Source organism: Brassica rapa, chromosome A02 (assembly GCF_000309985.2).
Source record: "Brassica rapa cultivar Chiifu-401-42 chromosome A02, CAAS_Brap_v3.01, whole genome shotgun sequence".
Lineage (NCBI taxonomy): Eukaryota > Viridiplantae > Streptophyta > Magnoliopsida > Brassicales > Brassicaceae > Brassica > Brassica rapa.
This window is the reverse complement of record NC_024796.2, coordinates 30565436-30577911: the sequence shown is the minus strand read 5'-3', so window position 1 is coordinate 30577911 and position 12476 is coordinate 30565436. Positions and strand designations below refer to the sequence as shown.

At 38.6% G+C, this 12476-nt stretch overlaps 3 protein-coding genes across 4 annotated transcripts; all 3 read left to right on the top strand.

The window, feature by feature from the left end:
• The first annotated feature begins 103 nt into the window (after window positions 1–103).
• On the top strand, window positions 104–2045 carry LOC103855069. Its single transcript, XM_033285826.1, has 3 exons — window positions 104–360; window positions 480–559; window positions 640–2045. The coding sequence occupies exons 2-3, from the start codon at window positions 486–488 to the stop codon at window positions 1199–1201; spliced, it is 636 nt and encodes a 211-aa protein (XP_033141717.1). The 5' UTR covers window positions 104–360; window positions 480–485; the 3' UTR covers window positions 1202–2045.
• LOC117132025 lies at window positions 1203–1913 on the top strand. The gene has a single exon (XM_033285337.1). It carries the CDS (start codon window positions 1203–1205, stop codon window positions 1911–1913), a length of 711 nt encoding a protein of 236 aa, XP_033141228.1.
• A 6282-nt stretch (window positions 2046–8327) lies between the features above and the next one.
• Window positions 8328–11957, top strand: LOC103855068 (ultraviolet-B receptor UVR8). 2 transcript variants are annotated; one of them, NM_001302039.1, is given in 20 exon segments: window positions 8424–8505; window positions 8591–8777; window positions 8892–9038; window positions 9187–9268; window positions 9678–9756; window positions 9758–9762; window positions 9764–9786; window positions 9788–9806; window positions 9808–9820; window positions 9822–9831; window positions 10106–10112; window positions 10114–10235; window positions 10238–10270; window positions 10273–10279; window positions 10491–10562; window positions 10755–10826; window positions 10960–11078; window positions 11207–11292; window positions 11374–11426; window positions 11652–11732. In NM_001302039.1, coding segments are annotated over 20 exon segments (1299 nt in total).
• The last annotated feature ends 519 nt before the right edge of the window (window positions 11958–12476 follow it).

Here is a 12476-nt window from a genome sequence, read left to right as displayed (position 1 = left end):
GGTCGTAAAACGAGCCGAACCAGACCATTTGGTTGATTCCAGTTTGGATAATTGGTTTTGGTTAAAAGGCTCAGCCCGGTTATCTCTCCGATAACAATCTCCCCTTCACTCGGCCACATCAGTAGAATAGAATGCTAGATGATGTCTATCACCAAGTGGCCATAACTAAATGGGCCGAAACATGCGAATAGAATAAAATCAAACCCAACATCATTATATTTACAAATTTTGCCGACTACAAAGAAAGTCCTTTTCTTGTATATCCATCCATTCCCTAAGTTCCGGCAAAAAACAAAAAATCAGCCCTAATAGGTATTTGAAACGATTCTCCGGATATTTTGCTGTCTACATCACGACGACGTGAGTTGCCTTTCTAGTGAACGTTTTTATGATTCTAGAGTTCGGAAACTGTTAAAATTTGTATTTGATTATATAGTTCTGAATTGTGTATTATTATATTGTTTTGATCATTGATAAAGCCCTAAATGGAATCAAAATCTACCTCCGGTGTTGTCCGTCGCAAGCCACCGTCGTTCAGATTTTATCCATACACTTCAGGGTCAGTGATGTTACTTAGTTCCACTTGAGAGCCTACTTAGCTTGCTCAGTCATACAATATTTAATATTTTTGTTTTCTAGGAGCGCCTCTGGAAAGAAGGACATGAAAGATGAGGTTATAAGATTAGGAGTTGAGTTCTCTGTCTCTGTAGCTGAATCGATGTTCCTGTTGTGTGATGATATACGTACTATGTTGTTCATCTCCTTGACGTTGTGGAAATATGTACTACCAGAAGGGAATCCTGTGGTAGAAAGGTTGTTTCTCCTTATTCATTACATCTACTCAAAAGATATCAAACCGAAAAATGGAGTATTATATCAGAACGGTGAAGGAAAGTCAGCACAATGGAATCTTATCAAGACAACGTGGAATGATTTCGTTTGCGGTATCATAGTTTTGAATCGCCTTGTTTTGGTTCTCAGAGTAAAAGATTGCTCTTATGATGATAGGCTACTATTGTCAGCTATTGCAAAATACAAGCAAGAGCTGAAGAATCTAGAGGGTAAATTGAGGTCTGCTAAAGATGTTTCAGAGGCCAATGGGTTTGCCAGGGAGACAATAAAGTCTAACATTTTTCCCTTTTGGAAGTCTCTCTTTGATGAACAAGGTAAAGAAGAAATACCAAGAGAGATAAAAAAATAGGATGCTTAGGGAATTGTTTAAGCCTCTTGATGGTGAGACTAGGGATATAGAGATAAAGTCACTACCTTTACATTCTCCTTACATTTTAGGAAGAAATTTTGCAAAGCAGGAGCTCAAAGACGAGGTTGTGCGACTAGGAGTTGAGCTTTCATTATATATAGCTCAAGCGATGTTTTTGTTATGTGATGACATTCGTAGTATGTTATGGCTTTGCTATAAGTTATGGAGAGATGCGGGACGAAGGTACATTTATCCTAATAGTCTCGTGCTGGAAAGAGTGCTTCGTGTCATTCATTATGTCTACTTCAAATATATCGAACCGAAGAATGGAGTATATCGTAATGGTGGCTTGTCGGTCCAAATCAGACTTGCTATACCAACATGGGAGAATTTTGATGATGTGATCTTATCTCTGAATGTCCTTGTACTGGTTCTCAGACAAGAAGGAAGATGTGCATCTGGCCGAAACTTTATGTCTAGTATGGAAGAACAACTGAAGAAGGTAGAAGAGAAGTTGAGGTGTGGGAAGGTTGTTTCAGAGGCGAATGGGTTTAGAAGGGAAGTGATAGAGCCTAGCTTTTTCGGCTTGTGGAAGTCTCTATTTAATAAAGAAGCTAATAATGAAGCAACGCAGACTCTGAAAGTGATAAAGAATAGAATTCTTAGCGACCTTTTTCTACCTCTACATAACGAAGTAGCACCACCACCGTAGCTGCTACTAGGTTACTGTTGCCTCTATCGAACTAGAATAAAGACGGGATAGTTGGTTATCTTTGATTGGTAATTGTCTCGAATTTGGTCTCTTTAGTTTGTTTGATGATATAATACAAGTGGTGTTGTAATACTCTTGTCATGATTTGGATTTTCATTACCAAAATCTGGACCGTTTTCGCTGAAAAACTAAGATCATTGAACCAAAAGAGTATAGGAGTTAGTGACGAACACAGTGGGATCCCGCAAATACTATCTTCTTTTTTTTTTTTTGAATAAAATGTTAAATTTGATTCAAATAAAAAATGTACTTTTTTACAGCAAGAGCCACTTTAGCATATTAAAATTGCAAACAGAAAACCTAATAAAGAATCAAGCTTGTATAGCTCCAATCCAAAGTTGGAAAGCACAATCAAGTCTCCCGTCTTGTGCTCGAATGGACATAATTCTGTTCTTGACCAGTCTGTCAATCATGGCAAAGAGAACTGCAGGAGATCGCGGCCTCTCACCATGCCTGCGGCAGTTTCTTTCACGCCAAATCATGTAGATTGTAGCTTGAAAAACGTAACGAACAAGGAAGCTTCTGGTTCGATCCAGGTTTGGTTTCTGTATGAAGCGTACGACATCCATCCACTCTTCTGAGTAACCATTTCCCATAAAAACATTCATCAGCTTGTACCATAGTGATGAGGAGTAATCGCAGCCAAAAAATAGATGGTTTCTCGTTTCCAGCTGCTGCATACATAGAACACAGGTCCCATCAATCCCAGCGTTCCAGGCGACCATCCTATCTCCCGTAGTGAGCCGATTGCGAATAGCTAGCCAAGTACAGAACCTGTGCTTTGGTGTAGCATGAGTGAACCAGATTCCTCTGTGCCAAGAGACCTTTTCTTTTTTAGTTCTGATGTGATTCCAAGTTTCTGAAGTAAGAAACTGATCTTTGTAAATATCTTGTTTCCCTTTCCAAAGGACAACATCCTCCTCTTCAGAACGAGATAAACACTGGAGCTGGTTCTCAATTTGAATCAGACCCGCTGAGCGGTGGACTCTTCTTCTACGTTTTGTCCTCGCAGTATGCACCGTGTCATGTTGCCGTATTCCCGTATCGATCTGACCCCTTGTTCCCAACATATCCATCAAGCAGCCTAAAGGAGACCACTGGTCATACCAGAAAGATGTCCCTTTCCCATTATAAACTTCAACTTTACAGAACTCCCGAGCCAGCCCTCGAACTTTCAAAAATTTTCGCCACATCCATGAACCTTTTTGATCATTATCTTTGACAGACCAAATAGACTCATTCTTAAGGAGTGTGGAGTGAATCCATCTGACCCAGAGTGATGATTTGTTAGAGATTAACCTCCAGAAGAGCTTTAGGATGGTAACATTGTTCATTTCTTTTAATGAACGGAGACCAAGCCTACCTTCTTCTCTAGGGCGACAAACCTCTTCCCAACACAACTTTGCTTTCCGAGGGTTAAGTTCACTACCTGACCATAGGAAGGCCGAACAGATCTTGTCAATTTCTCGAATACACGCCTTCGGTAGACGAAAAGCTGATAACCAGAAACTGGAAATGCTCCATATAACTGAGCCAAGAAGCTCAAGTCGACCAGCATAAGATAAGTACCGGTTTTTCCAGGATCCTATTCGCGTTCTTATTGTCTCGATAAGAGGCTGGTAATCAGTAGTATTCATACTTTTGGTGGTTAGTGGTAAGCCCAAGTAGCGCACCGGAAGTTTATCTGTTTTGAAATGAAATTTATTCTCCAGCTCCATCTGGATGTCTTCTGTTACCCCTCCCAAGTACATGGTCGACTTTTCCATACTAATTCTCAGGCCTGAATATTTTGCAAACTTGTCAAACACGTCAACTATTCCTTCTACAGATCGCACTTTCCCATCTGTGACTACCATAAGATCATCTGCAAACGTCAGGTGGGTCAGGTTTAGACTTTTGCAGCGAGGATGATAGCCAAAATTTTGAGTGCTTGCCGCCTTGTCTAGAAGTTTAGATAGAACATCCATAACAATGACGAACAGGTACGGAGAAAGAGAGCATCCCTGTCGAAGTCCCCTCTTGCTCTGGAAATAACCAGACAGCTCTCCATTAACTTGAACTGAGAAAGATGGCGTTGATATGCATAAAGAGATCCAGTGAATGAACTGATGAGGAAAGTTCATAGCTCTGAGAGTATTAAGGAGGAAAGGCCATTGGACAGAGTCAAAAGCCTTGGAGATATCAATCTTGATGGCACATCGAGATGATATATTGTCCTTATGGTAATCCTTGACAATTTCAGTAGCGAGCAGGAGATTTTCAATCAAGAGTCTCTCACTAACAAAAGCTGACTGGTTTGCTGAGATAAACTGGGGGAGAAGACGCTTTAGTCGATTCGCAATAATCTTCGATATGACTTTGTAGAGAACATTACAGCAAGAGATCGGTCTGTAGTCCTTCATTTCAGTAGCTTCTGTTTTTTTCGGAATCAAAGCTAATATGGTTGAATTCACTCCCTTGGGAAGGAATCCTTTCACAAAGAACGCCTGAACTGCAATAACAAACTCAGAGCCAATGATATCCCATGTTGCTTTATAGAACTCCGCATTGAACCCATCAGGTCCCGGCGACTTATTGCTAGGCATAGAGAAGAGCACATCTTTTATCTCATCATGCGTTACTGTCTGCACCAGACTTCCTGCATCCTGATCCGGACATCTAAAAGAGAGGAGATCCTGCATCTGTGAGACATCCATTCCCGTGTAATCCTCAGGTTGATATTGGAGGAATTCTCGGAAAAAACTCTCTGCTTCCTCCTTGATACCATTATCATCATTCACTAACCTTCCATCTCGACAACGGATCTCTCTAATCCCATTAATTGCTTCTCGGGTAGCAATGGCTCTATGATAAGTCTTGTTGTTTTGATCCCCAATTTTCAGCCAATGTAATTTTGCCCTTTGCTTGAGGAAGTTTTCTTCAAGTCCAGCAACAAATTCCCATCGTGCGAACGCTTCACTCTCCAGTTCTTGATTTTGAGTCGTCGGGAACTCAAGATTTTGTTCCTGTTTTTTACATAGATCCTCATGAGCTTCTCTAGATTTTTTGACCAAGTTTCCCATTCTTTCTTTGGCCAGGGTTCTGATTACTGGTTTCAGTCTCTTGAGCTTTTTTGAAAAACGAAACAAGGATGATGTTGAGAGGAATATTGGTTCTGTTTCTGCCCAGAATGTTTTCACCGTGGGCAAAAACTCTTCAATGGTAGTGACTACATTCACAAACTTAAACGGCTTACGCTTTATGCGATTCTCTGGCACTGCAAGATGGATACGGCATCGCAAGTGGTCAGAGCAGCCACCAGCTTCAAAAACAGAGTAAGCCTGAGGAAACTTTTGGTTCCATGCATCATTAACGAGCACACGATCCAGCTTCTTCGATATAAGATCATTTCCTCTTTTATTACTCCAAGTAAAAAGAGGACCATGGTACGCCATATCTACCAAGGAACAATGATTAACCATGTCCTGAAACCTCCTCATTCCCATGGTTATTGCTGGAGAGCTATCAAACTTTGAATGCTCAGCCATATCTAAAGTTTCATTAAAATCCCCAAGAATTATCCAAGGCTTAGGTCCAATAATTGGAGAGTTATGATGATCACATAAGTCTTTCCACAACCCCTTCCTTTCCTCTGCTGTGTTTGATGCATAGACAAAGGAGCAAAAGAACTCCTCCTGCATCGATTCAAGTTTAACCGAACAAGTGACCAGTTGACTACTCTTGTAAAAAGGAGTAAGTCTCACATTGTTCTTCCATATTATCCAGATCCTACCCAAACGATGATGCTCATAGTTTGTTAGAATCGACCAATCTCTGAATATAGATCCCACCAAAAGTGGAACTCTACCTTCTTTTACTTTTGTTTCAATCAAACAACCAAAATCAAACTGCCTCTCCTCCAGCCACTTCTTTATTACGGAATGCTTAATAGATTTATTTAAGCAGCGGACATTCCAAAAGAAGCACGACATATCAATGGTTTTTGGAAAAACGTTTCCTGCTTGTGCCATTAGGTTTGATATTCCTAGACACAGAAGGCAGAGACGTCAAGATTGCACAGTAAACTTTAAAAGCAGTAAAGAAAAAGTGCTAAAAAAATGATAAAATAGTTTTGTTGAACAGTTTCTTGTAGCTCAAGGAAAGAACCAACCAAACACATGTCTTGAGTTGTGGGCACGTCAGGCATCTCATTAACAACAAGCTTCCAACAAAACAGACATCATCATCAGTCTCTATCTCTGTATTAAAGATGAGACTATAAAAAAGTTTGTTTTAATTAATTTGACACATGAAATATACCTAATTTTCTAGGTTTTCATATTCTGCTAATTCTCTCCCAATATAGAATTTAGCTCCTGAAATCCAAGACATGTTGTATAGTCAAGCACAGAAGCTTGAGAACAAAGATTGTTTATAGAGGATTTCAAAGCTAGACGAGCCAAATATATAAGTGCTGGTTAAAATGTTTCATAGAAGTGAAATATGTACAAACAAAAGCAAAATGTTAAAGAGAAAAGCCGGATTCAAATATTTAATTTTTGGTCGAACCGATTTTGAAACGGTTTTGATTTATATATCTAATTTCTGTGAAACAAAAATTTGAAATTGAACTGATTGAACCGAGCCGAAACTAACCGAAAAAGACAAAAAATGAAATTGAACCGAACCGAACTGCAAAAAAAAAAAAAATAAATTGACCCTAACAGAAGCGCAAAAAGACAAAAAAGGTTGAAATTGAACTAATTAAACCGAAACGAACCGCACATAAAACCGAATCAAATATCTCTTACGTGTTTTGAGGCTTTGAGCTGTTACTGTTCTGATTGAATTCAAAGCTATATATTGATTCGATAATGATGTTCTTATGGATTGATCTTCTTTTTCCAGAATCGGTGAGCTATATTATGCTGCTTTTGTCACTGTAACTACTTGTTAATGCTTTGGCTTTATACATCTCTCAAGACTTTTGTTATGTTATGATCACTCTCCTCTTGATTGCTTGCTTCACAAACATGTTTAGGGCTTCATTTTTTTTCATATTGGTCTCTTTTGGTTTGAATTGATTATATCCTTCATTTGATGCCAGTCCTCCACAAAGAAGGTAATAGTGTCCATGTGATGATCTTGACTCTGAATCCAAAAGGTGTTGACATTCATGAGACTTGAGACACTAGGTGCTTGTGTTGCTGAAATTTTAGTTTCTCTCCTAAAGCTCATATCTTTTGGATGTTCAGGTTTTGAGACGAGACAGGGTCTACCTTCTCTGTGGTAGTGTCATTGGTTGCTAAACAAGGCCACAGGGGGAAAACATGTGTATGATATGACGTGGAGAGGAAGCAAAGTAAGCTTGGTGGAGATGAGCTTGTTGCTGAGCTGGAAAATTCATGAACAATACTACATTATCCTTACTCTTGTTCTATGGTCTAATCCTTCAACTAGTCCAGGTCTTTCGTCTATAGAACAGCTGTGGCTAATATATGACAATACTACATTATCCTTACTCTTGCTTGCTTTCGGATACTGATTAGGATCATCTAGTTTTTCTTTAATAAAAAGCAGTTAATCATCAGAAGATTCACATAGCCATGAGGGTCCAAATGCTAGAGAGAAGAGAGCATTCTCACTAAAAAAGAGTCCAGAAAATTCACTACATGTGTCAACTATACAGATAGCCAGTGAAGTCAATATTACACTACATAGAGACAAATCACAAATCACTTAGAAGCTCAGTTAATGACTCATCTTGGTTGACACTTCGGGCTTCTGAAAGATGAATGGTCGCCAACTGTAAAGCTTTTGTTGCTGCTGTAATATTGGTCTGACAGTCTTCCAGGTGTGCAACTGAATTTGCGTTGAGCTTGATCAAGGGACAATGTGTTAACCATGACCGAAGCTTGTTCAGCTAGTCTATGCGCTTCAGTAAGTCGTTGAGATATACCATCAGGTGCTGGTGGTGGTGCTGAATCATTAACATGAGGTGGTACTGGTGGTGGTGGGGCCTTGTTAACAGGAGGAGGTGGTGGCAGCAGTTGTGGTGGTGAATCGCTTGCAAAGTTACAGGAAGGGTATACCTCGCCGGAGAAATCCGAGATGATCGGAGAAGAAGACGAGGAAGAAACGATTCTTTCACTTTCTCTCTGCCTTCGTAACGAACTCTGTTACCGCTACTCTGTTTTATAAACAATAAAATTGTTGATGGGCTCTTTTCTTTATTGGGCCAAATAACATTTATCATACCCATTTTAAAACCCACCTTCGATGTAAGTGTCCCACAAAATACGACACGTGTAATCATCAGGTGAGCCATCTGCTTCTCTTCTCTCTTACGGATAGTAAGCAATAAAAAAAAAATAGAAGTTTCTTCCTATTTTATTAATAAAAAATTAGATTTATCATTATTCCGCTCCCAGAAAAATATCTTCGGCTCAGGAGAAAGAAAGACTGTGATCGATGGCGGAGGGTGAAGTTACGGCTCCTCCTCGTAAAGTTCTCATCATATCCGCTGGTGCTAGCCACTCCGTCGCTCTCCTCTGTACGTCTCACTCCCTAGAAAATGAGTTTAGTAATAGTTCGATGTTTGATTTTGAACGTTTTGATTTTTGGTTTTGGTTTGGTAGCTGGAGAGGTTGTTTGCTCATGGGGTCGAGGAGAGGATGGACAGTTAGGTCACGGAGACGCAGAGGATCGATCTTCCCCGACGCAGCTAAGCGCCTTGGATGAACACCAAATCGTTTCCGTTACCTGTGGTGCTGACCACACCGTTGCTTATTCACAGTCACGCTTGGAGGTCTATAGTTGGGGATGGTTTGCTTCTCATCAATTATCTCTTTACTATTTTTAATATCAATTTTTGGTGGTTAGATTGTGTTTTGTGAACAGTTACTTGATACACTCGTTTGTACACATGTGTTTTTGCAGGGGTGATTTTGGGAGATTAGGCCATGGGAACTCGAGTGACTTGTTTACTCCGCTCCCAATCAAAGCATTGCACGGTGTTATGATAAAGCAGATTGCTTGTGGGGATAGTCATTGTTTGGCTGTGACTATGGATGGAGAGGTGCAGAGGTATTTTACTCTTGTTAGCTATTCTTCTTCTCCTTATGTGCAATCAACAATCGCAGTAAAATGGCTTTTTATCCATAGTTTTTTATAATGTCAATAGATTCAAGTGTAGTTTTATGTATTTTGGTTATTTTGATATATGTGTATAAAGCTGGGGGCGCAACCAGAATGGTCAACTTGGTCTAGGGAACACAGAAGATTCTCTAGTGCCTCAGAAGATTCAAGCCTTTGAGGTTTGTGTCGCTATATATTCATTGTGTCGCTATATATTCATCTTTTTTTGTCATAGTAGCTTCCTTAATTTACCAAAGAAAATGTGCTTCAGAATTGGGTCAATGTTGGGTCCATCTACTTTCACAACTTGCTCTTCTTAGAAATATGAGTATTACTAATTAAGGGTCTACATCTGGTGGAGATATTTTCAAAAATATATCTACAGTTATCGCATGTAGCCATGTAGGATTGTAATTGGTAGTCTAAAAATAGCTATATCTGCAAACACAGATATAGGGCACGGTCTAATTATAATTGTTCTGACCAGGTCAATTAGAAGAATTAGTGATCTGGACTGTAAGTTTATGTAAATAGTTTGGTTACTTTCCCCAGTATTACATCAACGCTTCAAACTCTTAATGGGTGCAGGGAATACGAATCAAAATGGTTGCTGCTGGTGCAGAACACACTGCTGCGGTTACAGAGGATGGTGATCTTTATGGATGGGGATGGGGAAGATATGGAAATTTGGGATTAGGTGACCGGAATGACCGCTTGGTTCCTGAAAGAGTTACCTCTGCTGGTGTAAGAAGCTATCAGGCTCTTGTTCTATATTTATTAGAAACACCTGCTATTTGTTTACACTTGCATTTGAAATTCAGTATACATGAAATGATTCAAATATAGTTCAATGAGTCTTGCCCTTGATTATACTCTGCACTGTATATGTTCTCCTTAATCTGAACAGCAGTGCATGGATCATTGAGATCATGCACTCTTGCCTTTTTAATTGACACTTTTTTGTAATTGGACTCTGATAATTCTCGCTTTCCTGGTTGTGGGAACTAAAATTGTAGGGTGAGAAGATGTCGATGGTTGCTTGTGGATGGCGGCACACAATATCAGTTTCTTACTCTGGAGCATTATATACTTATGGATGGAGCAAATATGGCCAACTAGGACATGGAGACTTGGAGGATCACCTTGTTCCTCACAAACTGGAAGCGCTAGGCAACAGCGTTATCTCTCAGGTTTCACCTAGGCCTCCTAATTTGCTTATATTTATTCATCAAATAGGATTAATACTTGGGTGTTTTTCTTTAGTCTCGCTGCATGAATTAAGTAGTAAAAGTTTCTGACAGTTATTGTTTGTTGAAGAAGACCGTCTCATTGTATATGTTTCTGCTGGTTGAGTTCTTCTGGCTCAAGATCTTCGGGATCATTTTTGGTTATCTTTTCCAGATTTCGGGAGGCTGGAGACATACAATGGCATTGACTTCTGATGGAAAACTATATGGATGGGGTTGGAATAAGGTCAAGCTATATCATCTACACATTAATCTGAGTTTTGCATTTAGTTGCTTTAGGCATGCGCTTGAATAGTGTTTTAAGCAACAAAATCGACTAGACTTGTCAGCAAGATATGCAATCCTTATACTGCGTTGCTAAAAGTAACTCACCTTGAATAGGGCAAGCTTCTAACTTACGCTCCTTTTTAGCATGCAGTTTGGACAAGTAGGAGTGGGCAATAACTTAGATCAGTGTTCTCCTGTGCAAGTGCGATTTCCCGACGATCAGGCATGTTGCTTTGACTTAATGACCCCTACAAGATTTTAAGCAGACAGCCTTTTTCACACTCTACATAATAATCAGCTCATCATGTCTCAATTTTGTTGCTTTTCTTTGCTAATACACACAAATATTTTCACAGAAAGTAGTTCAGGTCTCATGTGGATGGAGACATACCTTGGCTGTGACTGAAAGAAACAATGTGTTTGCTTGGGGCAGAGGTACAAATGGACAGCTCGGTATTGGAGAATCACTTGACAGGTGAAAGTGTGATAATTTTAGTTCAGTGTAACACAAATAAGAAGATCGGCCAAAGCCATTGCTTTACAGTTGCCTTCAGTACCCATCATTGACAAGGTGAAATGGATGTTTTTTTTTTGTCTTTGTAGGAATTCTCCAAATATCATAGAGGCACTGAGTGTTGATGGAGCAAGTGGACAACATATAGAATCTTCTAGTTTTGATCCATCTTCAGGTGAAAAAGGACAAAAAAAACTTACAGTTTTTAAGTATTCTTAGAGTCATATATTTTAATTTCTCCATTGGGTTGTTGCAGGGAAAAGTTGGGTGTCACCTTCAGAGAGATATGCGGTTGTTCCTGGTGAAACTGTAAGCTTCTTTCCTTCTTACTTCCTAAGAATCTCTGTCCAAATGGCACAAGTGTCGTTTTGCTGCACCTGCTGAAAATGTTAGCATCAGTAAAAGATTGAAAGGCTTATAGATGTTTTAACGATTGAATCATCAATGCTCCTGAACTTTAGGTGTATACATTTGCTTTAAAGATCAATGATGAAGCATATAAGTGTGATTTTGATATTGGTTTTTTTTTGGCAGGGACAAACTGATAGTACAAGCAAAGGCAATGGAGGTGATATCAGTGTCCCACAAACTGATGCCAAGCGTGTTCGACTTTGAGCTGAGAGAAATTTTCTTTTAATTGTTCTTTTTGGCGTGTTTGGTCTCGAAGGTTATCAATGTACTATGTCTAGTTTGAGGTTTGCTTCTTTTTTTTTGTTGCTGTTAGTTTGCCCGTTGTAACTTGTTAATGCCTATTTCCTCCTCTTGGGTTCTTTCGCCATAAGTAAGATGGATAAGCCAAATGTTATATGTTCATATTTCTCAACAAGATAACTTCTAATAGGGGAAAATCGCAATTTAAATCCTGAGAGTGTCACATTCTCACACTTTAAATACTGAACATTTTTGACTAGGACTTTAAATCTTGAAAGTGATATTTTTATCATAACAAATCTCCAAGTCAACTAGGAGACATGTACTGTGCATTTTGTGATGACGTGTCGATTTCTTTTTTAAATAAAAAATAAAATACACAGAAAATTCAAAAAAATATCAAAAAATCGAACAAAATTCAAAAAATCTAAAATTTCAAAAAATATAAAAAATAAAATTTCAAAATTAAAAATAAAATAAATATTTTTAAAAATTAATCCAATTATAAACCAATAAGTATATATAATATAATAACTTGAATGGTGATTCTAGATTCTGGTTTTTTGGTTTTTGATTTTTTTTAGTTTTTTTGATTTATTAATACTTAACTTGTTAAATTTCCAAAATTAATCCTATTATTGGTATTATTTATTAAAATGCTATTTATTTTAGTAATTTTAAGTTTCTTTAAAAAAGAAATTAACTTAT

Excerpts from the sequence above, each read along its gene's own strand:
- LOC103855069 (XM_033285826.1), top strand. The coding sequence starts at position 486 with ATGGAATCAAAATCTACCTCCGGTGTTGTCCGTCGCAAGCCACCGTCG. Across the intron at positions 560-639 it reads TTTTATCCATACACTTCAGG|GAGCGCCTCTGGAAAGAAGG; the intron begins GTCAGTGATGTT and ends TTTGTTTTCTAG.
- LOC117132025 (XM_033285337.1), top strand. The coding sequence starts at position 1,203 with ATGCTTAGGGAATTGTTTAAGCCTCTTGATGGTGAGACTAGGGATATA.
- LOC103855068 (XM_009132029.3), top strand. The coding sequence starts at position 8,424 with ATGGCGGAGGGTGAAGTTACGGCTCCTCCTCGTAAAGTTCTCATCATA. Across the intron at positions 10,563-10,754 it reads ATGGATGGGGTTGGAATAAG|TTTGGACAAGTAGGAGTGGG; the intron begins GTCAAGCTATAT and ends TTTAGCATGCAG. Across the intron at positions 11,079-11,206 it reads ATTGGAGAATCACTTGACAG|GAATTCTCCAAATATCATAG; the intron begins GTGAAAGTGTGA and ends TTGTCTTTGTAG.